Raw genomic sequence first — 26,012 nt, 5'->3', positions numbered from 1 at the left:
CGGTGGCGGGATTGGCGTCATAGGCCTAGTTTCTGCCCTAGAACACCCCTCCCCTGCCTAAGGTCCACCCCAAAGACACCCCCCTGAAGCCCCTCCCCTTTCTTAAAGGCCCCCTGAAGCCCCCTCCCCTTGCCTGAAGGTGCCCCCCTCGCAGATGGGGCTGGAAAGCCCCCTTGCACCGTTCCTAAGAGATGCTCCTCAACTTACAGCCATCCATTTTGTGACGGTTCAAAGTCACAACGGCACTGAAAAAAAGTGGGCCGCGTCTCCCACTTAGGGTGTGTGCAGCATCCCTGTGGGCGCATGGTCAAAATTCAGAGCGCTTGGCATCTGCCTCGTGTTTATGACGATCAACTAATCTTAGAAGAGTAACTAAGGTGATTAAAGGCTCGGAGGCTAAAACACACGAAGAACAGTCGCAGAATTTGAGTTTGGCCAGTCTGGAGAGAAAAGAAGGATTAAGGGGGAGGGGCGCGGAGGGCCTAATAGTGGCCTTCCAGTCTTTGGGGGGGGGGGCTGCCCAAAGAAGGGGGGGGGCGTCAACTTAATTTTCCAAAGCACCAGAAGGCAAGACAAGAAACAACAGATGGAAACTAATCAAATTAAAAGAACCAACTTGGAATTAAGGAGAAACGTCCTAACTCTGGGGACAATTAACAGGTGGAACTGCTTGCCACCGTAAATTGTGGGTGTGCCAGCGCTGGAGGCTTTTAAGAAGAGACTGGAAGCCAGTTGTCTGGAAACAGTATAAGGCTGTGAAGGCGAGCCTACGGCACGTGTGACGGGAGTGCACGCAGAGCCACCTCGTCTTTGTGTCCGCGTGCCTGCCAGAAACAAGAAGACCAGGTGACCAGTGCGCACACACACGTATAGAAACCGGAAGCTCAGCTCAAGAGTTGCTCTTCCCTTTCCGGCGCTCCCACACACGCACGCACTCCCATTTCGGCACTCAAGTGTTAAAAAGTTTCACCTACACTGGTATAGGATCTCCCGTTTGAGCAGGGGGTTGGACTAGAAGACCTCTATTGGAGCTCTATTCTGATTGATTGATTGACACGCAGGAATCGTGGTTTCCTGGGAACTGAGTTGAGATCAAAAGTATCATGCAGCCAATAATGGACATAATCATGCAATAAAAGCATCACTTTCTGAATCACTATTGAATGTCTTTAACTTTCAAGATCCTCCAAAGGGCGGGATCAGAGAAAAGCACTTGGTGATTCCACCATCTTTCTGGAACAAAGAAAGAAATGGCTGGCTGGGGAATTCTGGGAGTTGAAGTCCGTATGCGTTTTAAGGGGGCCACCTTTGGAAAACATCGATTCAAAGGGAATGTTCCACATCCATCTTAGCTACAAAATCCTCCTCCCTCCAGAGAAAGGATATTTTTTAAAAAATAATATCTAACCAATGTACCAAAAACAAAATATAAGCAAGCCAGAGGCCTTCTATTGGCAAACCCCTCCCCCCCCGAAATAAATAAGTCTTCAACTTCATTTAGTGACAGTGGTTACAATGGTACTGAAAAAAGTGAGTTATGACAGTTTCTCACACTTACCATCGCAGCACCGCTGTGGTAACGACCAAAATTCAAACCGAGTCAGTATCCCCTGTGGTGACCTTGTGACAAGCAACGCCAAAAGTTGTGGATGCTCCCAACGCTGGAGGTATGGAAGAGGAGATTGGGCAACTGCTTCTTGGAAATGCTTCAGGATGTCCAGCTTGAGCAGGGGGCTAGACTAGAAGACCTCCAAGGTCCCTTCCCACTTATTCTATAAGGGCCTCCTGCTTGAGCAGGGGGCTAGACTAGAAGACCTCCAAGGTCCCTTCCCACTTATTCTATAAGGGCCTCCTGCTTGAGCAGGGGGCTAGACTAGAAGACCTCCAAGGTCCCTTCCAGCTCTATGATTCTGTTGAAGTCAATGGGGAAGCCAGATTCCCCGAACAACTGCAGGGATTCACTTAACACTTGGGGCAAGAGGTTGTGCGATGGGCAAAGCTCTCACCCCTGTCTCCCTTAGCATCAGAACCTTTGGGCTCCCTTGGGGTCGCAAGCTAAAGGCTACCCATATCATGCACAGAAGGAAGCTAAAATAAGGAAGGCTGGGCTGTATCCTTTCCTGTAGGAGTCGCTGAAGACTCTGGGATTCTAGGAATAAGCTGTTCAGGGGGCTTCCCCACAGCCCATCATCCCCGCTACCAAAGGCTCTGCCCTTCCCGCCAGTATTTTGGGGAAAGGTAACAGGTAAAGGTTCTCCTCGCACATCTGTGCTAGTCGTTTCTGGCTCTAAGGGGCGATGCTCATCTCCATGACAAAAGCCGAAGAGCCAGCACTGTCTGAAGACGCCTCCCTGGTCATGCGGCCGGCACGACTAAATGCCGAAGGTGCACAGAACACGGTTCGCTTCCCACCAAAGGGGGTCACTATTTTTCTACTTGCATTTTTTTTTTTACACGCTTTCGAACTGCTAGGTTGGCAGAAGCTGGGGCAAGGAACGGGAGCTCCCTCCATTAAGCGGCGCTAGGGATTCGAACCACCGGCCCTTCTGATCGACCAGCTCAGCGTCTTAGCCACTGAGCCACCATGCCCCGCCCCCCTTAACAACCAAAGGAAAGAAAGCCAGAGGTTTAAGCAGATGCTTAGCAAATAAATCAGGCTGCACATTTATTATCAAAAAGAACAGAAGGGGGAGGAAGCAAAGGAAACCAGAAGCTTGGAGAAAGTTTGTGTCCATCAAGGTTACGGTGCTAGGAAGAGATGAGGGTTAGTTGAGCCAGAAACCCATTACTGGCTTGGAGTGAGAGACCCCGATTTAGTGCTCCAGTGGGCAGAGAGGTAGGTATCTCTGCAGGACGCCCTTTATCCTCTCCCTGATTAAGTCCTCTCTCCCCGAATACCGGGCTGGCTTTTGGGGAGGGGGCAGGAAAGAGGGACGCCCCTCACTCCCCCATGTGTGTCCGCAAGTGATACTTGAGCGACTGCTTGTAGCGGAAGCATTTGGCGCACTCCGCATGGTACGGCCGCTCACCCGTGTGCGCCCGCTGGTGCTCAAGCAGGTGATGCTTCTGGGTGAAATTCTTCCCGCACTCGGCACAGTGGTACGGCCGCCGCCCGTGTGGATGCGCTGATGCTCGAGCAGGTGGTGCTTGCGGATGAAACCCTGCCGCACTCGCTGCAGGCATGGGGCCGCCGCGAGTGTGCACCCGGTAGTGGTTGGTCAGCTTCGACTTCTCGCTGAACGTCTTGTCGCACTGGCTACACTTGTACGGCCGTTCACCCGTGTGAGTCCGCTGGTGTCGCAGCAGGTGGGACGGCCGACTGAAGGCCTTCCCACACTGAGGACAGATGAAGGAGAGCTCAGTTTTGCCGGTGTGCACCCGCTGGTGCATGGCCAGTGAGATCTGCAGCCGGAAGCTTTTCCGGCACTCACCGCACGAGTATGGGCGCTCGCCGACGTGTGTGATCTGGTGCTTACTCAAGCTCGACTTGTGGCTGAAGCTGCTGTCACACTCGCTACACTTGTAGGGCTTGCCAGGCGGCAGGGGCGGCTGAGGCTGTTGCTTGAAGTTACGCTTGTTAGGGTACGTCTGTCCGCGGCGGGGCGGAGGAGCTACCCCACGCCGTGCTGTGTGCAGCCGCTGGTGCAGGAGGTATTGCTGCTTGATGCGGAAGCTGAGGTCACAGGCGTGGCATTCATAGGGCCCCTCCTTGAGGTGGTTACGCTGATGGATTATATAGTTGATCCGCAGAATGAAGCTCTTGCCGCAGTCCGGACAGATGTACGGCCGCTCACGCGTCCGGTTTCGCTGCTGCAGTGTGACCGGCCGCGTTTCAACGCTATTGTCTCTCTCACAAAGCGGGGCACAGATCCCCACGGTGGGTCGGGTTGGCTTGGTCACCCTCTGTTCCTCCCGGAGAACCTCTACATTGCAAGCCAGCGAGCAGGGTGGCTCGGCGCGGGACGAAAACAACCCCCGGTTCTCCAAACTGACGGGGTCTTCCTCCTCCTCCTCCTCTTCTTCCTCCTCCTCTTCTTCCTCCTCCTCCTCTTCTTCATCCTCCTCCTCTTCCTCTTCTTCTTCCTCCATTTTGATTACGATCCCGTCATCTTGCAAGAAAGACAGAAAAGCAAAACAAAATCAGTGGGTTTCACGCAGCAGCACGCGGTGAAAAGAAAGACCATTTTTGGCTCAAAACTTCTCGCGGTGGGCAGGAGGGCAAACCGAGGCGGTTGCCATCCTCAAACACAGAAACTGTAAAACATTCCAGAGTCTCTCGGGGTTTTTAAGTACTGGTAGTCCTCGACTTATGACCAAAGCATGCCGGATGGGGAATTCTGGGAGCTGAAGTCCACCTCTTTTAAAGCACACTGGAGAATGCTGAGAATTGAAGTCCACCCCTCTTAAAACACGACCCCTGGGGAATCCTAGAAGTGTCTACTCACCCGTGCAGTTGCTGTGCTGCACAGTAACTCTCTTGATCTCGCCGAAGTTCACGTCGTACTCGCTTCCTTCCTCCAGGTTGTTGCTGGGGAAGTTTCCCAGTGGGGTGGCAGCGCTGTAGGGGCTACCACAGGGAGCTTCGGGGTCCAGACCCTGGAAATCGCCCTCCGAACCGCCAGACATCTGACGTGGCTCCACGTCTCCAGGACATTCGTCAGAATGCGGCTCTTCCGTTTTGATCACGACCCTGATGCCGGCTGCAGGGAGGGAAAGGTCAGAAAAGCTTCGCTTCGACCGTCCCAAGTTACAAACGGCCCTGAACAAAGGGACGTAGGGCCTGTTTGCATGCTTAGGACCCTTCTGCGGAGGTGGCGAATTCTGGGAGTTGGAGTCCACCCCCCTTAAAGCATGCCGGCTCAGAAACTCTGGGAGTTTAAGGGTGAAATGAGATTCATCTCATTATGGATCCATCTCTGCCTGAGTTAAAGATAATTTCATTTAATTTCTTTGCAGATCTCTTCCCAAGGGAGGCCAGAACTCACCTGCTGTGGCATCAGGAAGTCTTCCCTGCTCCTCCGAGTCTCGGTCGTCTCCGTGACACGAGTCACTCGCTCGCCGGTCTGGGACAACACACCTGGCTTGGAAATGGCATAATCTGGGGGAGGGGAAGGCAGGGGTCAGCCCTTGGTTTTAGGGCCAGGTGACCAGACTCGGGTTCAAAATGCACCGGAGGGATCAGGTACGGGGAGAGGGCAGGAGCAGGGAAGTATAAGGTGTGCTTGAGGAGAAATTAAAGGAAATGACACTGAGATGGGAGGGGGAAGGAAGGAATGGAAAGAAAGAAAGGAGAAAGAAAACAGAAAAAGGGAAAGAAGAAAAAGAGAAAGAAAAAAGGGAAAAAAGAGAAAGGGAAAGAAAGGAGAAAGGGAAAGAAAAAAGGAAAAGAGGAAAAAGTAAGAAAGCAGAAAAAGGGGAAAGAAAGAATGAGAAAGAAAAAGAAAGCAAAAGGAGAAAGGGAAAGAGAAAGAAAGAAAAAGAAAGAAAATGGGAAAGAAAGGAGAAAGAAAGGAGAAAGGGAATCTAGTCCGACCCCCTGCCCAACCAGAAGCCCCTCATAGAATGACAGGTTGGAAAGGAGTTCGGGGGGCCTCCAATCCAGCCCCGCTGCTGGAGCAGAAGACAACCCCAGACCATTGGAGATGAAGAACCCACAACTTCTGGTGGCAAGCAGGTTAATCATCCTCGCGGTTAGGGAGTTTTCTCCTTTATTCCCCGGGAGGAGTGGGGGGGGAATTGCAGCCCACCCAACCTGGAGGACAAGCGGCGCCTCCCCCTTACCCAAAGAGACCAAGGACTGGTGGTTGCCCTTCATCAAGTTCTTGTAGAGTTCCTTCTGCCATTCTTCCAGTTTCTCCCATTCCTTCTCGTTGAAGTAGACCGACATGTCGTCGAAGGTCACTGGCACCTAGAACCACAAAGGGGGCATGCTCAGCATTGATCCCTGGCAGCCAAAACTAAAACCTACCTACCTACTTCCTTCCTTCCTTCCATCTTCTTTCTTCCTTTCACATCCATCCATCTTTCCTTCCTTTCTTCCACATCCATCCTCCTTTCTTTCACATCCATCCATCTTTCCTTCCATCTTCCTTCCTGCCATCCATCCATCTTCTTCTTTCCTTCCTTCCTTTCACATCCATCTTTCCTTCCATCTTCCTTCCTGCCATCCATCTTCCTTCTTTCCTTTTCACATCCACCCCTCCTTCCTTCTTTCCTTCCTTCCTTTCACATCCATCTTTCCTTCCTTCCTTCCACATCCATCCATCTCCTTCCTTTCCTTCCTTCCTTTCACATCCATCCATCTTTCCTTCCATCTTCCTTCCTTCCACATTCATTTTCCTTCTATCATCATTCCTTCCTTCCACATCCATCCCCTTCTTTCCTTCCTTCCTTCCTTTCACATCCATCCATCTTTCCTTCCATCTTCCTTCCTTCCATTCATTTTCCTTCTATCATCATTCCTTCCTTCCTTCCTTCCACATCCATCCCCTTCTTTCCTTCCTTCCTTCCTTTCACATCCATTCATCTTTCTTTCCTTCCACATCCATCCATCTTCCTTCCTTCCTTCCACATCCATCTTCCTTCCATCTTTCTTTCCTTCCTTTCACATCCATCCATCTTTCCTTCCTTCTTTCCACATCCATCTATCTTCCTTCCTTCTTTCCTTCCTTTCACCTTCATCCATCTTTCCTTCCTCCCTTCCACATCCATCCATCTCCTTCCTTTCCTTCCTTTCACATCCATCCATCCATCCATCTTTCCTTCCTTCCTTCCTTATCTATCCATCTTCCTTCCTTCTTTCTTTCCACATCCATCCATCTTCTTTCCTTCCATCCTTTTGGGGGTGGTGGCCTAGTCCCTGTGCGCCTGTGTGCACACACAGAAGCACCCAGATATTTGCAGCGACGCTCATATGAGTGGATCCGTGAGCACCCACCACGATGCTCAGGCACGCGGGGCTGTGTGCTTGTGCCGAGGAGCATGCACTGCTTGCCTCCTCATGCGACTCAGTGGCGATTACAGGTTGGGGACCCCCGCATTAGTCCAACACACGCAAACACACACACAGAGGCAGCCCAGCTTCTCGCCGAAGCCAAGTCCTCGAGAGGACCAAGGCTGATTCTGGTGGGGTCAGTCACACATTCCGTGTGGCCCTTCATCTCTCCTTGAGGCCCTCTCATGTCTGGGAACTTCCAACATTTGGGGCACTGGTTCGCTTCAGGGTGGTTTTACCCCAGACCGGGCAGAGGGAACCATAGTTTCGTAGGCTGCTAGGTTCCTAAATGTGTGCCGATGACTTTGCTCGTTTTTACAACCTGATTCCTGACGGGCTGCGGATGGGTGCTGGGCTGCAGACCGGTGAAGGGATGAGGACTGGTGCAGGGTTACGGATCGGGGCAAGGCTGTGGACAGGGGCAGGGACAACGGCCGATTCTTTTGTGGCCCACCGGCAGTTAGCAGAGCTGGCAGCAGAGTCAGACAGTGAGGAGGTTGGGTAGGAACCTGGGCCAGTCCTGGAGGCTGAGAAAAGCTCGGACGAGGGCTCTGCGTCAGAGGCAGAGATGGGGTCAGGGCAGGCTGGCAATTATCAGCTGCCTTCAGCAGTGAGGCGGGGGAGCAGCTGGAGCCTGCTCCCAGTGTGCGCATGCGCAGAACTGCCAAAGGAAAAGAACAATGACAAACTAAGGGTCAACGTGGGAGTAAAGCCACAGGTGGACGCTGTATGGCCCCTTCCATAGGTATTAAAAGGGGAGCAAAAGGGGAGGGGCTTTTGCAGGAAACAATTCGTTCGTTGCAGCAGTGTGAAGATCTGTCTGTGGATCTCAGAGACTGAGCCGAGTCCTTCCTTGTCAGCACTGCGTTTGGAAATAGTTACTTGGCAGCTCTCCCGGCTAGATCAGGGCTGTGCTCTGAATGACACCCTTGAAAGGCTGTTGGCCAGGCCTTTGGCTGAATGCGAATGCAAGAAATTTGCCTTCGTTTAATAAAAGGGGTTTTGCCGGGACAAAGAGTCAGCTTAGAGCTTTTGGGGGGAAGCCGAGGTCAGAACAGATTCAGGGATGAGGACCAATACCAGGCTGCAGATGGGTGTCAGGAGGAGGACTGGTGCTTAGCTGTGGACTGATGTAAAGACGAAGACAGGGGTAGGGTTACGGATCGAGTCAGGGCTGTGGACTGGGTCATGGATGAGCACCGGTGCCAGGCCACGGACCAGTAATGGACTGCAGACCAGTGCCAAGGCTGCGGATGGGTGCAGGGATGAGGACTGGGGCAGGGCTACGGATTGGGACAGGGTTGTGGATCAGTACAGGGCTGTAGACTGTTGTGCTCCAGCTCGGGAGTTGGAAACTCCCGATCTAATTCTCGTTGCGTTCGAGTCCCGGGAACGAACAAGCCCAAGAGCCGAACCTACTTTCGGCGTCTCGCCCTTGGAGCCCGGCGGGAAGCGCAATATCCAGAAGTTGCGGTTCTTCAGGAGGTTCTCCATATTTTCCAAGCGGCGTTGCAGCAGGCCGTATTCCTGAATGAGGGTCCCCAGAGCAGCCCATTTGCTCTCCAGCTGGCCTCCGATCTCCCCCGTTGTCTTCTCGCAATCCAGAACCTTCTTCTCCACCGTCCCGGTTCTGCCTTCCAGGTCCAGCAGGCGGCTGGTGTGTGAATCCACCTTCTTCTCCATGGCTTGGAAGGAAGCCACCAAGGTCAGGGCGATCTCGGCTGCTTGGTCCTCCCGGTCGAAGATTTGGTCGGAGTCGGTGGGCGTCGGCGGAAGACGATGACGAGCGGGTGCTGCATCCCGTTGCGATGCCTGCTGGGGGATGATTGGAAAGAAGAGGACAAATTTAGGAGGATACTGCCAGTATGCCGCTGCTTGTGGCACCGCCATGCCTCCCGGGACTAGTCCTTGACTTATGACGCTTCGTTTAGTCGCTGCTCAAAATTACAACCACCCTCCCCAAAAGGGTTTTTTCTCACTCTTACAACCGTCAAAATTGGGCAACCAGCTCATATTCACGACGGCCGCACAGCCCCGTGATCGCCTTTTGTGACCTTCTGATAAAGCTGGAAGCTGAATTGGTTTACCCACCACGTGACTCACTTAACGCCGGTGCAACAATTCACTTAACGACCACGGCAGGAAAGGTGGCAAAATGGGGCAAAATGCCCTTTAGCAAATGTATCGCTTTTTGACCCCAGAAATTTTTTGGGGGGGCGGGAGGGCCTCGATTGTGGTCATAAGTCGCGGATTAGCTGCATTTGGAAATGAGAATCTTCCCAATTTTAATTTCATTATTAAATTTATTTGCCCTCCATTTCCCTGGAAACAAAGAGAGGCAATCCTTGACTTAATTACTTAAAAATTCACTTAATTACTTTAAAACCTGCATTCCTTTTCTTTCTTTCCTTCCTTTTTTCCTTTCTCCTTTCCTTCCCTTCCTTCCCTCATTAATTCATTACCTCCTTCTTCCCTCCCCATTCTTTTCCTCCCTTCCTTCCTTTACTTCTTCTTTCCTTCACTTTACTTCTTTTCCTTTCACTTCCCTTTTCTTTCCTTCCTTCCCTCCCTTTTCCATCCTTATTTTCCTTCCTTCTTCCCTCTCTTCCCTCTCCATTTATTTTCCTTCCTTCCTTTCTTTTCCACCCTTCCTTCTTTCCAATTGATTCACTATTTTCTTCTTCCCTCCCTTCTTCCCTTCCTATTCATTTCTTTCATCCTTCCTACTTTCCTTCCTTCCATCTTTCCTTCCTTCAATTCATTCACTATTTCCTTCTTCCCTCCCTTCCCTTCCTTCCCTTTCTATTTTTTTCCTTCTTTCCTTTCTTCCTTCCTTCCCTCCCTCCCTCCCTCCCTCCCTCCTTGCTCTCTGATGGTTCAAACCAGAAAGCTTCTAATTATATTCTCGTCTTCCTTTGGACCGAATCAGGATTATTTTCAATCCAGGATATAAAACCACGGTTTTCAATCACAGTTAATTATCCTGGCTTATTCCACAAAATGGTAGCCACCGTTAAACTACCAGGGGAACCTTGGATTAACCCGCCGCTTCTTCGGGGACGCTGAAACGAAAAAACAAAACTTAAGCCAACATGGATGGAAAAATCCCTGGATCCAGGAGGAGGGAAAAGTTTGACAGCGACCACTACAACCTCGTAAAACTTGAGTCCATTTCCCAGTGTCTCAGTGTTGATCCCATCGGCCCTTGGGAAGCCATGGTCGTCAATCTTCAATGACACCTGTGAGTCATCCATGAATGACAGGCGTCTGAATTCCCCGCCCCCCCAGGTTTTTTGTTTGTTTGTTTTAAATTCCCTCCTCGGAAGAGAAGTCAATCAAAATGGCGCTGTTAAAGCGGCACTAAAGCAAATCAAGTTAAACGACCGTCATAAATACGAGTCGTGGGAATTTTAGAAGCCGCGATGATCGTTAAGCATGACATAAACGGTCCTCAGTTCCCCCATTTGGGGGGGGGGGGTGTAACTGGGAAAACAGTCCCAGGAGGAATGGTCGTAAGGATGTGGTGACGTCATAACTTGGAACGGTCCCCGAATAAACCAACGCAGGCCGCCGAGAATTTTTTTTTCAATCAAGTTTTGATAGGTTTTTGATCAGCTTGCCGAATAAATTGGATAAATAGATATAAATACTTGTGACGTAACAATGGGGAAAGAAAACATAAGTTTCCATGATGGAACTGAAATTTGGCCTTTTTCTTTCCTTCCTTCCTTCTTCTCTCTTTTCCTTTCTTCTTCCCTCCCTTCCCTTCATTTACTCCTTCCTTCCTTCCTCCCTTCATTCTTCCTTCCTTTCCTTCTACCCTACCTTTCCTTCCTTTTTCTCTTTCATTTCCTTTTTTCCTTCCTTCTCTCCCTTTCCGTTTCTTTTCCTTCCTTGTTTTCCTTCCTTCCCTCCCTTCTTCCTTCTTTCCTTTCCTTCCTTCCTTTCTCCATTCCTTCCCTCCTTTCCCTTCCTACATTAATCCATCATTAATTCAATACTTCCTTCTTCCCTCCCGTTCTCTTCCCTCTTTTCCTTCCTATTTTTTTATTCCTGTTCTCCTTCCTTTCCTTCCTTCCTTCCACCCTCCCTTTCTTCCTTCATACATTCATTACTTCCATTTTTCCTCCTTTTCCTTTCCCTTTTTCCCTTTCTTTTCCTTCCTTCCTTTTCCCCTTCCTTCCTTTCTCTCCGGGTGATGGGCTCAAAATCCAGACGCTGGCCAACGGACTTGTATTTACGACGTGATTTCCCTCACACGACTTTCTGAGGAGCGAAGTCGGATTCACTTAACAAGCGTGTGACTACCAACAAAACAGGCAGCGAGTCACTTAAAAACTGTGGCATGAAAAATCATAAACCGGGAAAACTCCTTTAAACAAATGTTTCACTTTGCAACATGAAGTTGGGGCTCAACTCAAGGACAGAACAGAATAAAGAACAGAATATGATTAGAATAGAATATAGAATAGATTTAGAAAATCATACAGAACAGAATATTAAAATAGAATATAGACTAGAATACAATGGAATAGGATAAAAATAGAATAAAATAGAAAGAATAGAACAGAATAGGAATAGAGTAGAATACAAAATAGAATTAGAACAGAACAGAATACAGAACAAAATGATTAGAATAGAGAATAGAACAGAACAGAATAGAATTAGAAAGAATGAAATACAACAGAACAGAATAGAATCAGAAATAGAATAAAATAAAAAGTACAAACAGAAATACAAAGTGTAGAATACAGAATAGAAGAACAGAATACAACAGAATTCGAACAGAATGGAATACAGAACAGAGTATGATTAGAATAGAATAGAGGACACAACAGAATAGAAATAGAACAGAATAGAAACAGAATAAGAATAGAATAGATTTAGAAAATAATACAGAACAGAATATGATTAGAATAGATTAGAATACAAAACAGAATAGAATTAGAACAGAATACAGAACAGAAAATGACTAGAATAGAATAGAGAATAGAAAGAATAGAACATAAATAGAACAGAATAGAAATAGAAATACAATAAACTAGAAAGAACAGAACAGAATTACAAATTGAGTCTAATACAGAACAGAAGAACAGAATAGAATTTTGAACAGAACGGAACAGGAATAGGAACAGAATGACAAAGTTGGAAGGGGCCGTCCAGTCTCCAAGCCAAGCCCCATAGAAGGGTGGCAGGCAGTAGCCCAGCTTCAAAGGTGGAGGGGCTCAAACCCCATCCCAGAGACTGCCCAAGGACCTCTCCCCATATTTATGGGGGGTGAGGGTGGGGGAGTTTCTCCTTAAGCCAAAGACAGACTCTTGGGGGTGGGGTGACAGTCCAGTCTCCAAGCCAAGCCCCATAAAAGTGTGGCAGGCAGTAGTCCAGCCTGGGGAAGGGGGACTACAAAAAGGGGGGTCCAACTCTGGCCCAAGGACCCCCCCTATATTTAGGGGTGGGGGTCCTTCAGCAAAAGCCCCTCCCCCCCAACAGTCTCCCAGTTTCCGGGCAGGACAAAAAACAAGCAGCAGTCCAGCTTTGGGCACTTTGCCCCAGCGGCGGGAGTGGCATCCCCAGGCGGGAACAGCGCTCTTACCCCCCACGCCCGCCTGCCCGCTCGCCCGCAGGCGCTCTTCCCGGTACATCTCCCCCCTCCCTCTCTCAGCGCCGCTCTTCCCGGTCAACCCCCCTCAGGTATCTCTCTCTCTCTACGCGGCTCTTCCATCTACCACCCCCGCGCTCCGTTGTCAGACGGGCCTTCTAGGGGGAGGGGGCGGCTGAAAGGAGGGGGGAAGAACCCCCTCATTTCCTCCTCCCCTTTCTTCCCCCTCGTCCAACCTCCTCCCCTCCTCACCTGGGCCGGCGCCCCCTCCATGGTCCTTTGTTGCCCGCCCCCCCCGCGCGACGGGGCGCAGCGCCGCACAACGAGGCTCAGCCGGGCGAGGAGGCGGGAGGGGGACGAAGGGAAGGAGGAGGGAGGAGAAAGCGCCGCGGGGTCCTGACGCCCGCCGGATGGCCTTTTTTTTTTTTTTTTTTGCCGGCCGCGCCTGCGCAGAACGAGCCCCGCCGCTGCTGCGTCAAAACCCCGGCCGTCGCTCTGAAGAGTTGAGTGTGGACTACGATCCGCCCTCACGGGCGGTTTTTCCCCCACGCGCGGCCAATCTATGTTTATGTAGATGTTGGTTTTGTGTTCTTCGCCCAGGGGAAGCCGGCCAAAAGGGAGCCGGGCGGTTGTAGAAATAGAATCAGAGAATCACCGCGTTGGAAGGTACCTCGGCGGTCATCTAGTCCAACCCCCTGGCTCAAGCAAGACACCCTTACAGAAAGTTTGAAGGGACCTCGGTGGTCATCTAGTCCAACCCCCTGCTCGAGCAAGACAACCTTACAGAAAGTTTGAAGGGACCTTGGCGGTCATCTAGTCCAACCCTCTGCTCGAGCAGGACACCCTTACAGAAAGTTTGAAGGGACCTCGGCGGTCATCTAGTCCAACCCCCTGCTCGAGCAGGACACCCTTACAGAATCAAGAGTTGGAAAGGGACCTTACTGGTCATCTAGACAAGCCCCTGCTCAATAGAATCAATGATTGATTTGATGGATGGATGGATTGATATCGTCATAGTCCCCCATACGAACCATGTGTGACAGGAATTGAATTGAATAAAAAAAAAATAACAAGGGTGCCGAAATATCAAATCAACATCAAACCAATTTGACTACTACCCAATTTTAATAGTTCAATTTCATAATAAATAATAGGAGGAATTTATAATTCTACTTAATGATTGCTGATAATTTACATCTGAATTATATAATTTAACTTGATTCTTTAATTGTTCTTAAATACAAATGCATGTCATTCCTGTAGGGTTAATATTAAATACGATGCATATTCATTTATGATTAATAGTCATTCAATTCATTATTGTGCATTTTAATCACTCATACTAGAATTAAATTAAATTATTAAATATTGAGTGTATTATTAATAATAAATGAATAACCTGCATATTTAATAATTTAATATAACACATGAAGGGTGTTACGGTACTATTTGTGTATTAATAAATTAAATGGTTCAATATTATTTAATTAGTATTACTATTCATGTAATTAAATTATTAAATATTTAATAATTTAGTTTAATAATACATGGATAGTACTAATTAAATAATATTTAACAATTTAATGAATGGTAATACTATTTATGTATTATTAAATTAAAAATATTAACTATTATAAATAATATTAAATATATTAAATATTTAATAATTTAATTTGATAATAAATGAATTGTAATACCAATTAAATATTTAACAATTTAATGAATATTAATCAGAGGAGGTATTCAGCAGGTTCTGACCAGTTCTGGAGAACTGGTAGTGGAAATTTTCAGTATTTGGAGAATCGCAAATACCACCTCTGGCTGGAGATTCTGCAGTCTCCGTCCCCTACCACTCCCACCAAGCCATGACCACAGAACTGGGAGTAAAAAAATTTGAATTCCACCACTGATAGTAATACTATTGATGTATTAAATTAAATTACTAAATATTATAAATATATTAAATATGTCATATTTTAATTTAATAATACATGAATGGTAGTATTACTATTCATTTATTATTAGACTATTAAATATTACTGGTAATTATTATATTTTTGGGTTGTATCAATACAATAATAAAATAATGTAATATTATAATTATATATTAATATATTACATATATTACATATTTTATATAACAAACAACATAAATATAATTTATATGATTTAAATGAAAACAAATTAAATATTTGACTTTTATTAAATTTAAGATATTAATATTAAATTATTGGTACTATTAGTACTAAATATTAACACTATAAATATATTAAATGTAATCAAATCTTTGATTAAATTCAATAAATATTCAGTGTTCTTTACTAAATGAATATTAAATATATGACGTGGGTTTTGGCACAGGGAGGGGAACAAATCCCACCCCAATTCTGGTAGAGCGGATCTCCAAGCCCCTCTTGCAAGCCACGCCCCTCTTCTCATGGTCGATGGGGAGCCGGAAGTGTCCATGCAGTTACACCGGAAGCTGTCCTCTTGGGGGAGGAGAGTGTGGTGCAGCGAGGAAGGAGGACCCCCCCTCTGGCCACTGGCTGCAGCGCCCCTGTCGAACAGAGGGGAAATTGCAGAAGGGGAGGTCTGGGGAGAACCTAACCAGAGGTGGCCTTCACATAAGTTAACAACTGGCTCGCCTAGTGCAGAACCGAAAATGTGAGCGAGCGGCTTCCAACACACAGCAATTTCATGCCCGTGGCTTCCAGCACAACTCCTTGGGCAGCCACGGGAACCAGTTGGGCTGTGTGGGAGGGGCGAGCGAGCCAGAGAGTGAGTTATATAGGATGGGACAGCAGCGGGGGCAAGTGGTTGGAACAACCGGATTGGGCGAATCGGTCCGAACCGGCAGCAGTTCACTTCTGAGTAGCTGCTTTTTCTACCTCTGAGTTACCCCCTTTAGCATCCTGCAAATACTTTGGTACCTACAGGCAGTCCTCGATTTACAACCACTCATTTAATGACCGTTCAAACTTACAGCAGCCCTGAAATGACTTTCGACCGGGTTTCACACCGACAACCAGTGTCACGTCATCCAAGACTCTTCGCCCTGGGCTAGCATTTATGATGGTCGCAGCGTCCCCGGAGGGGGGCACCCGATCCCCTTTTTGCGACCGACGAGCAAAGAGACAACCAGGAAGCCAGATTCGCTTCCCAACCCCGTCCCTGACTGAACGACTTTGGTGATTCGCTTAACGGCGGCAGCGAGAAAGGTCACCCAATGGGGCCAAAACTCATCGAACACCTGTCTTGTTGAGCAACAGAAATCCAAGGCCCAATTGTGGTGGTAACTCAAGGACTGTCTGTAAGTTAGGTCTTCACATCATGTGTCCGAATAATTTTAGCCACACATTCCTTGGATTTTATTCTTAAATGATCCCTTAATTTGTTTTCTGGATTTTTCGCCAGTATGTCCGAGTCCAAAATATTCTTCCCGTCGGGCTTCTTACCAACACATTGCAGGATAAAATATGGAGAGTGTGCAGGAGTGGGATTCAACCGGTATAACAACAGGTTTGGTACACGCGCGCGCAGAGCATTTGCAATTCACCTTCTGCTGCAAACCCTATGTATAAAAACAGCTGATCATCGGAGCAAACCGGTTCGCTCACAGCTGATTGTTGAAGCTACTGGTTCACCCAAACCAGGCCAAACCAATAGAATCCCACCCACCTCCACCCCCAATTGGGTGAATTGACCTGCAACTTTGTCCCTCTCAACACCCTCGATTAATTAAAAGCAGCAATTCAGCTTTGCAGGATTGTTTGTAGCAGTATTTGCAACATATAATGATTCATCTGTTCAAATGAATTTTATTTCCTTTATTTTATCACTATAATTAGGAACAGTCTGAGCAATGTACAATTACATGTACAATATACAGTGACAATGTAGGCAGGCCTTGACTTACAACAGTACATTTAGTGACCTTTCAAGGGCAGTGCGATGGCCTTTTGGTAGAACCTCTCGCTTCACCATCACGAGGCTGTGAGTTCGATCCTAGATAGAAACAGATTATTTCTCTCTCTGGGCACATTGAGAATAATATACCTGCCAAACAAAAACTCAGCATCGGCGTCAGGAAGGGCATCCGGCCAGTAAAGGCTCTGCCAGCTCCATTCAGCTGCCCAGACTCCACCCCTCGAGGGATTATGGGGGTCGTTACACAAGGATGATTTAGCAACTGTTCAGGATGTCAATGGCCTTGAAAACAAAGAATGACTTGGGACCGTTTTTTCACACTTATGACCGTTGTAGCATCCCACGTCAATGTAATGAAAATTCAGCTGTTTTGACAGCTGACTCATCTTTTATGACAGGTTGCTGCATCCCGGGGACACACTTAATGATCGTTGTGGCATCTCTGTGTTGACGTACTCAAAATTCAGATGACAACTGACTCCTCTTTATGACTTTCGACCAGCAAATGTCAACGGGCAGGCCCGATTCAACCATGTTAAGGGCTGCGGGGATTTGCTTAACGACAGTGGTAAAATGGGCACAGCTCACTGAACAAGTGGAGAGGTTGAGCTAGATTGCGGTCATACGACAAGGACTCAGCCAGTTTAGGCACGAGGGATTAAAGCGACTTGGAATTTAAGACGTGGTCCTGATTCTTTGCGCCTGACCTTAGGCAAGTTAAAGCTGGAACTCCCAGAATTCCCATGTCCTCCCTCCCACAGAGGAAGTTAACCAGGGATGAAAACAGAGAATTAAGAATTCGATCTCCAGGAACTGAACGCAGCACCGGTAGAACCTCCTATCGAGTATCGGCAAAAATAGGGATTGGGCTGGTGGCCATTTTGACTTTTTTGACCCACTCCACATCTCAGTCTCAGCAAAGCTCAAGGAATCAGTCACGTAAGAAGAGATTGGTCCAGAATGGGACAGGGTCTTCTGATTGCGCAGGGGGTTGGACCAGAAGGCCTCCAAGGTCCCTTTCAACTCCATGGGCCTTATGCCCCAGATCTGGCCTTCTGCCTCCAGTTCTGGGGAGCAAGGCTGTGACCAATGACAGTCCTGTGCTTGGTTCAAGATGGCTGCCTAAACTCTGCTTTCAGGCCGCCATCCTCTCATCTGGTTCTCCCTTGGGATCTGCTGAACAGTTTACGGGGGATACGTCTCTTGTCCGAGTCCAGGCTCAACATCGTCTGCCCGGACCCCGATTCCACCCCGTTGGCCATGCCCGTTCATCTGAGTGGGGTGTTCCTCCAGCCAGATCGCCTCCCCCTCATGCAGCCGCTGGTGTCCCACCAAATGCTGCTTGCGGGTGAAGCTCTTTGGGCAAAGTGGGCACTGGTAGGGCCGCTCGCCTGTGTGCAGCCGCCCATGGGTGGCGAGATGCTCCTTACGGATGAATGTCTTCCCGCATTCCCCACAGGTGTATGGCCGCTCCCCGGTGTGGATCATCTGGTGCCGTAAGAAATTCGAGTGATGGTTGAATGTCCGGCCGCACTGGCTGCAGATGTACAAGCCGGTTTTTTTGGCGACCGCATGAGTACGCTCGTGAAGGTGCAGATTGATTTTCAGTCGGAAAGTCTTCTTGCACTCAGCGCAAGTGTGAGGCCGATCGCCCGTGTGCCAGAGGCGGTGTTTGCTCAGGCTGGCCTGGTGGGGAAACCAGCGCCCGCAATCTGGACAGGTATACGCCCTGACCTCTGGCTGGGGATGTTGTGCAGGAGTGTCTCCACGGTCAGGAGAGACTTGGAGATGGGATTGCTGGTGCAAGGCGCATTGTTCCTCATACAAGAAGCTCCTACCACAATCAGGACACACGTACGGCGCTTCACCAGGAAGTACTCCTTCCTGGACGACGATGGTAGTAAAATTTGCGATGTCTCCTCCAGACTCAGTCGACGGTTGCAGTGCACCCGTCCGGCTGTCCACTGGCACCAAGCCCTCCTCTGAGGAGGGCGATACGTCTTGCTCCAAAGATGCAGGCAAGGGACTGAACTGATCCAGGTTTCCAGGCTCTGTGTCAGCTACGGCGCCAGTCCGCAAGAGGACAACAGTTTCTAGGGAATAGATAAGAAAACAAAGCATTTGGGAATTCTTTTGGAATTGTTGGCTGCGGGAATGGGTCCCCTGCAAATTACCTGTTCTGTCTTGCTGGATGTCTTCTGCTTCCCCAGAGGTCCCTTGGTGCTTCCCACTTAAAGGTGCCCCTCCTTTCGTTGGGGATAATGAACCAGGTTTGGAGGAAGCACAATCTGGAGGGGGTGAGAAAAAGAGAGGGAGGGAGGGAGAGGGAGAGGGAGAGGGGGAGAGAGAGAGAGAGAGAGACTGTTATAATGGTTCTTCCTGTTTTTATTGTTTTCTAAATGTTTTTAAGACTGTAATTGTAATTTTTTAAATTGTAAACAGCCCAGTGTTGTTTGCTAAGATAGGTGGTTGTAGAAAATCAGAGAGAGAGATGGGGGCAGGGGGATATAGATCTGGGCACAATGAGAATATATCTGCTGAACAAAACTCCGCATTAGTGGCAGGAAGGGCATCTGGGCAGTAAACACTCAACTCCATTCAATTGCCCAGATTCCACCCCGCAAGGAAGATGGATGGATGGAGAGAGATACACAAAGATAGAGATAGATAGAGATAGGTGGATGAATAGACAGACAGAGAGAGAGATTTAATAGAGATATAGTGATTGCGGGGGGGGAGGCGGGACGGGACTTCCCAACCGTCAAGCTTAGCAATGAATGTTTTGAGGTCACTGTGGTTGTGAGCTGAGGACTAAAAAAATTTTTTTTCCTCTGGTTGCTTAAGTTGAAATTTTGTCTCTTCTCCTCATTCTTCCCAACGCATCCAGCCCAATTTATTTCCGTCACCTCCGAGATTTGGGCCAACCCCCTTTTTCTCAAAATCCCTCTGGATTCCCTTTACCAGTTGAAACCAAGGACTCCTTGACCTTCTGGCGCGTTGGTGCTCCCGAGTTCAAGTCCTCCCACTCCAGTTCTGAGCAGTAAGCTGAGGCGTTGCCGAACTTCACAGGAACCTGGAAAACAGAAGCCAGGAGATCCCGGATCAGCTGGGGAGGGCGTGGTCTCCTCCCAAAATGCGCCCCGCTTCTGGGACCACCCACGCCATATCTAAGACACACACAGAGAGAGAGAGAGAGAGAGAGAGAGAGAGAGAGAGAGAGAGAGAGAGAGAGAGAGAGAGAGAGAGAAACAGAAACACACACACACACACACACAGGCATTCTAGCCACTTGGCAGGGAGAACACCTCTCTGGCTTTGTGAGTCTCCTTGCATTCGTCCTCTTAACACATTCATTCGTTTTTTACATTTTTTTTTAGTGTTTTCAAATTATTTTAAGGCTTTAATTGTAATTTTTTTAAAAATTGTGAACAGCCCAGGGTTGTTTGCCAAGATAGACAGCTGTAGAGATACAAACATACATACATACATACATACATACATACGTACGTACGTACGTACATACGTACAGCATATATACGGGGGAGAGAGAAATATGAGAGATAGCTGTATAAATATAGATAGATATGGATGGATGAGAGATAGAGTAGGAGATGAGAGAGAGATTAGAGATAGACAAACAGACAGACAGATGGATATATATATAACAGAGAGAGAGAGAGAGATGGATGGATGGATAGATGGATAAATATAGATGGATATTTTATAATAAATTATTGAAGATAGATAGAAAGTGAGTGAGAGAAAGACATACAGACAGATAGACAGATTACAAATCTAATATATTGTTGTTCTGGATTCAAGCAAGGAACAGGTTCGAAAACCTCCTCACCCCCAATCCTCCCTCCCCTCCCCTGACGCCCTGGCCTTCTCCTGTCCCCAACCCTGCCAAACCGAATCAGTTTTATTGCCCAAGCAACAATTAAGCTTACGACTACAGGTCCCGCTAGAATTGTCTCCATCCCCGTCCTTCTGACCTGCGGGCTTTCCCCTCCGGCGCCTGGTGGGACGTTCAGCCCCCAAAGGTTGGGGTTCTTCAATCTCTCCTCCACCGTCTCCAGCCGCTTCTGCAGCTGCTCATAGGCCCGGACCAGCGTCCCCAGTGCGTCCAGGTGGGGCAGAAAGTCGGTCACCGCTTTCTCTGTCGCCGAGAGCTTGCGCTCCGCCAGATCGACCCGCCGTCGAAGAGTCCGGATCTGTCCCGAGTGCACATCCACCTTCCTCTCCACCGCCTGCATGGCTGCCAGCAACGTCCAGAGGGAAAATTCGGTCGCTTGCCGGTGGATCGCCGCTGGTTCGCATCCGGGTTTGGGGAGAGTCCAAAAGAGTCCCGGGGCGTACCAGCGGGGGCGGGACGGCTCGGTTCCACTAAGGACAAAAACGGTCAATAAAACCACCCAAACCAGGGGTGGGATGCAAATATGTTTACTACCAGTTTGGTGGGCGTGGCTAGATGGGTCTAACCATGTGACTGGGTGGGTGTGGCTTCCTTTCTTTTCCCCTCCATTTTGTTTGCCTCCGGGCGAAGCAGGAAGACAGCGAGGGGCATCCTGGCACAGCGGATCGTCGGTGGGGTGGGGGGAAATACCATAAGGACTGACTGGGCGGAGAGGGGCGGGGCCAGCCAAGGACACGATTTTCCAGTTCTCCCAACTGGGCAGAATTGTAACAACCGGTTCTATAGAACCGGTCCAAACTGGTAGACTTCCCCCCCCCAACCCTCATCCCCTGTTCTCCATCTGGGAGCTTCTACGGCAAATCCTAAGCAATATTTGTTTCACGGCTGTTCGGCAGAGGAAACAGGTCCTCACACTTAGGACCGTCATCACATTTACGACCATCACCTGAACATCTGGGTACTTGAACGTCCAAATCGGGGTATGGGAAGTCCTCGATGTACGACTTCAAGGACCACTCCCCCAATTTCTGTGGCTAAGTGAAGAGAGTCGTGCAAGTGAGTTCTGGCCCCGTTTTTGACGACCGTTCTTCCCCCTGTCATTAAACAAATCCCAGCGGTTGTAAAGTCGGCAACTTGGCTATCTATGAAATCAGGCTTCCCCACCGACAGTTAAGCAGATCAGTCCGGATGTTAAAGTCAATCTAGCGGTCGTTAAATGAATCCGGCTTGCCCCTTTTGATGTGGTTTGTCAGCAAGTGGTAAAACAGAGACCGCGTAACCCCAGGACACTGCAACCGTTGTAAAATCCAAGTCTGCCACAGTTGTAAGTGTGAAAAAGTCATAAGACACTTTTGATAATATCAAACAGTCACTAAATGAAGTGTTGTAAACCGAGGACTACCTCTATTAGGCAACATTTTGGTGTCCCGGGGGTGTGTGTGTCACGTGATCCCCTTTTGAGACTTCCAACAACCAATGTCAAAGAAGCAAGTCAGATTCACTTAACGACTGCACTGATTCACTTACCAATCATGGCTAAAAACAAGGTCTAAAACTTAACCATTGAGCCCAAAATTTGTTGCTAAGTAAAACATTTCTTAAGTGAGTTTGCTCCATTTTACGATTTTTCTTGCCACCATTGTTAAGTAAATCATTGCAGTTGTTCAGTCAGTGACCCGGTCGCAAAGTGAATCTCGATTTCCCCCTTGACTTTGCTCATCAAAAGGTCGCCAAAGGGGATCGCGTGACCCTGGGATGCAGCAACCGTCATAAATACGAACTGGTTACCAAGTGTCTCAATTTTGACCATGGGGAGGCAGCAACGGTCATAAGTGTGAAACACGGTCCTAAGTCCCTTTTTTCAGCGCCGTTGTAACTTTAAACGGTTGCTAAATGAACTGTTGAGTTTTCCGCTTACAAACCATAATTCCTGGTTGAGCAGGGGAACAGTGATTTCCAAAGTCCCCAACCAGAAACCATGACAAACTCCACTTCCACTTACAAACCACAATTCCTGGTTTAACAGGGGCAACAAACCACTATTTCCTGGTTTAGTGGGGTGGGAAGAACAGCCCTCCCCAAAAGTCCCCACCTAGAAACCGTGACAAAACCCATTCCCACTTACAAACCACAATTCCTGGTTTAGCAGCCATTTAACAAAAAGAAAAGGTTGGGAAAGTAACCAACCAGAGTTCGTTTGTTTGTTTTTAAAAAATGTCAGAATTACTAAGTAGCAAATCCTGAAATCCGATGTCCCGTTGGCTGACACCAGGGGAAAGAAGAGGGAGGAGCACCTCTTTCTGTGTGTCCCTCTCCCGCCCTCCCAATTTTCGGGGGGCTTTTTTCTCCTTGGGAGGAGCAAGATCAAGCCTCTGAGCGTACGCAGAGCGCCCGCATGGTTCACCCTGGACTAAAGGAGAGAGAGAGAGAGAGAGAGAGAGAGAGCGTTGCTGGAGTAAAGCGCCTATCTCTCCGGATCGGGACGAGAAGAAGGGATGGGCGGATGCGTCTCCGGAGCTCTGAAAAAGCTGCGGCTCAGAAGCTTCGAAATACCTGCAGATTCGGCGGTTCCCACGGTGTTGCCATTTCTTTCCCACGGTTGGGCGGTGGGCTAGGACGACGCCAAGGCTGCGGAGGGGGCGGCGGCGGGGACGGGGACTGGGGAGGGCTCCGAAGGAAGAGGAGGAGCCGCGCACCCGCAGCAGCAAGCCGACGCCCCCCCCGCTTTCCCCCTTCCATCCCAGCCAGGTCGCACCTGGCTGGGGTCTTTAACATGCACCTGGGAGCGCATTTAAGGGCGGAGGGGGTGGAATATCTCCGCTTTTAGGGTGGGTGGGATCGGCTGGGGTAGATGGCCCGGGTGGGCGGGGTAGAGGAGGTTCCTTCCCGAGAGCCTGGCGGGGGTCTCGAACGAGTCTGAGGAAGGGAACTCGAACGCGAAACGAGGCGGAGCCGCGGAGGCGATTCTCCAAGTTGAGTCAAGAGCTCCCCCCACCCCCCAGATCAGGAGCCCTGAAGACCCTCTGATCTGCCTCGCTGAGCTGCTGGTGGGAGGGGGGAAGAAGAGGGGGTTCTTGCAGACGTTTTGTGACCCGACTAGGGAACGTTATCAGTGCCCGGAGGAAGGGTTGTGTGTGTGTGTTTTTTTTAAAATAAGACTGGTATAGTCTTCTGGTCGGGTGACGTTCCGTCCCCTTTCTCCTCCATTTTTTCCATTCTCCTCCTTTTCTCCTCCCCTTCTCTTCTTCCTCTTCTCCTTCCTTCCTTCCTTCCTTCCAGCACTGATGATGTTCCCTAGTTGGGTCACGAAACGTCTGCAAGAAAAAAACCCCCCAGCTCAGAGACCCCCAAGGACCCTTCATTCCAACCTTGAGCCACAAATATTCTCTTTTATTGGTTCTGCCTCTTTTGGCTGAAGGTTCAAGAAAGGAGGGGGACGATGGGTTGTCAATTCAGAGAAGGACTATAAAAAAATTGGGGTGGAGGGAAGTAACCTCCCCTCCGAGAAAGCTGGTCCTCCAGTGCTTCTGTAAGGATCTGCTGCTGGAGCTGGGAGTTGGGATTGGATGACCTCCCAGGTCCCCTTCAACTCTTGTCATTCTGTCATGCTGTGAAGAGTCTGGAGTAACAAGGAAGCGGGTTCGCAAGTGACAATCGGGAGGGATTTGAGGCCCCCACCCCAGAAGAGATGGTGGCTTGCAGCCAGCAGGGGCTGGACTGGATGGTCTCAAGAGTCTCCCTTTCAACAGTCGATCAACCTCCATTAGGGCTCAAAAAGGGAGGGACCCTCCAGGCCAGGGATCGGCAAACCTGAACGCTCAAAAGAGCCATTTGGACCCATTTCAACTGCACCTCCCTCCCTCCCAGCCAGCCCCCTCCTGCTCTGGGATATGGAGCCAGTCTCCCCCCCCATCACCTTTAACCTTCCCAGGTCAGGTGGGGAGTGACGGGGAGGGGCGGGGCCAGCGGTGGGATCAGCCGACAGGGAGCCGCAGGTGGCTCTGGAGCCACAGGTTGCAGACCTGTTTCCAGGCAGATCATCCGGCCTTTTCAGCCTTTTTTGGGAGGGGGGAGTGGTTGTGTGTCTGTGGTGGAGAAGAAGTGAGGGGGGAAAATGGTGGACCCAAATTCGAATTCTGGCCCAAGCAAGCTCGTCTCAGCTCTTTCGGGCTGCAAGTGGCGCATCACAGCCAACTTGGAGCTGCACGAGAGGGTCTGCGTTCCTGGGAAGGCCACCTTCCACCCTGAAGCCCAGCCTCATGGGTCCTAGAGTCCCCAAGCGGCTTCCGTTCCCACCCCCTCCCCAAAGTAGCTGTTCTGGATGGGGGCTTCTGCCGCAGTGGTGGGATTCAGACATTTTTACTACTGGTTCTGTAGGCGTGGCTTGGTGGGCATGGCTATGTGGTCATGTGACTGGGTGGGTGTGGCTTTGTAGATAAAAAACCCCAAAATAACCGATATAAGTTCTCCTGCTGGAGCAGAGGGTGGGACTAGATGATCTCTGAGGTCCCTTCCAGCCCTGGATGGCTGGGCTGTTTCAAAGCATCCTCTGAAGCTGCGTCAAGTGCCAGGGTTTGTGGTCCTTCCTTCCACTCCTTTTTCTCTCCTTCCCTCACTCCCCTCTATCCATCAATCCATATCTCATTCACTTTCCCTTCCCTTCCTTCCTTCCCTCTTTCCTTCTTTCTCCCTTCCCTCCATTTTTTCTCCCTTCCCTTCCTCACTTTCTCTCACTTCCCTGTTTTTCTTTCTCCCTTTCCTCTTTTCTCTCCTTCCTCCCTTTCTTTTTCTCCCTTCTTTTTTTTTCCTCCCTCCCTTTTTCTTTTTCTCCCTTCCCTCCTTCTTTCTTTCTCCCTTCCTTCCCTTTCTTTTCTCCTTCCGTACCTCAATTTCTTTCTTTTTCTTCCAGCCCTCCCTCTTTCTCCCTTCCCACCTTCCCCTTTTCTCGCCCTTCCCTCCCTCCCTCCCTCCCTTTCTCTTTCTTTCTTTCGCCCCCACCCCCGCATCCCGTTTTGGGCCCGGGAGGCCTCCCTGCGCTTACCTGAGAGGTTCGCGGGACTGGATGTAAAATTAACATACGGTTCATGTGAACCGGCCCGAACCGGTTTCCACGCTTTCCACCACCACCCCTGCCATTACTTCTGGCTTAGGCCCACGGCAGATTTATGGGGTAGGAGTGGGAGGCTGAAGTGGGCTTCTGTGGGTATTCAATTCAAAGATGGAGCCCCTGGCTGGAAGACAGAAAGTCTTCGATTTACGACCACAAGGGAGCCGTTGTGGACCGAGACCTGTGGGGGGGCGGGGGGCATTTGTCCCATTTTACGACCCATCTCGGCAGGAGTCATTAAGGGAATCCCGGCCCTTGTTACGTTCTTCAGTGCGATTCACTGCGGTGGTTTACGTTCCTCACCATGGTCGTTAAGTGAATCTGGCTTCCATCCCCCTGAAGCGAAGGTCGCAAAAGGGGATCAGCCAGCCCCGGGACTATCGTGAGAACGAATTGGTTGCCAAGCCTCCTGAATTTTGATCCCGTGACCAAGGGGAGGCTCCCGTGGTCACTAAGTGGAAAAACGGCC

General features: G+C 49.4%; 2 protein-coding genes across 3 annotated transcripts; both read right to left on the bottom strand.

Moving 5' to 3' along the window:
• Nucleotides 1–2,640: 2,640 nt before the first annotated feature.
• On the bottom strand, nucleotides 2,641–12,987 carry LOC113428786 (zinc finger protein 777-like). The gene is given in 10 exon segments (XM_087946006.1): nucleotides 2,641–3,110; nucleotides 3,113–3,163; nucleotides 3,166–3,192; nucleotides 3,195–4,109; nucleotides 4,446–4,700; nucleotides 4,986–5,063; nucleotides 5,066–5,098; nucleotides 5,782–5,908; nucleotides 8,414–8,809; nucleotides 12,846–12,987. Coding segments are annotated over 10 exon segments (2,073 nt in total). The 5' UTR covers nucleotides 12,867–12,987; the 3' UTR covers nucleotides 2,641–2,940.
• A 3,406-nt stretch (nucleotides 12,988–16,393) lies between these two features.
• LOC148128728 (zinc finger protein 212-like) lies at nucleotides 16,394–23,137 on the bottom strand. Of its 2 annotated transcripts, XM_087946002.1 has the most exons (6): nucleotides 22,990–23,137; nucleotides 21,383–21,530; nucleotides 20,516–20,906; nucleotides 19,482–19,593; nucleotides 18,695–18,808; nucleotides 16,394–18,613 (listed from the first exon to the last, which is right to left on the bottom strand). In XM_087946002.1, the coding sequence occupies exons 2-6, from the start codon at nucleotides 21,388–21,390 to the stop codon at nucleotides 17,706–17,708; spliced, it is 1,533 nt and encodes a 510-aa protein (XP_087802128.1). In that variant the 5' UTR covers nucleotides 21,391–21,530; nucleotides 22,990–23,137; the 3' UTR covers nucleotides 16,394–17,705. The 2 variants fall into 2 exon arrangements, with proteins under 2 accessions (XP_087802128.1, XP_087802127.1); XM_087946001.1 differs by lacking the exon at nucleotides 22,990–23,137 and having other exon boundaries at nucleotides 21,383–21,673.
• Between the last annotated feature and the right edge of the window lie 2,875 nt (nucleotides 23,138–26,012).

The sequence above is a fragment of the Notechis scutatus genome, chromosome Z, assembly GCF_049901735.1.
Source record: "Notechis scutatus isolate UNSWTSFEM ecotype Mainland chromosome Z, rNotScu1.2, whole genome shotgun sequence".
NCBI lineage: Eukaryota > Metazoa > Chordata > Lepidosauria > Squamata > Elapidae > Notechis > Notechis scutatus.
This window is presented reverse-complemented; position numbering and strand designations above follow the sequence as displayed.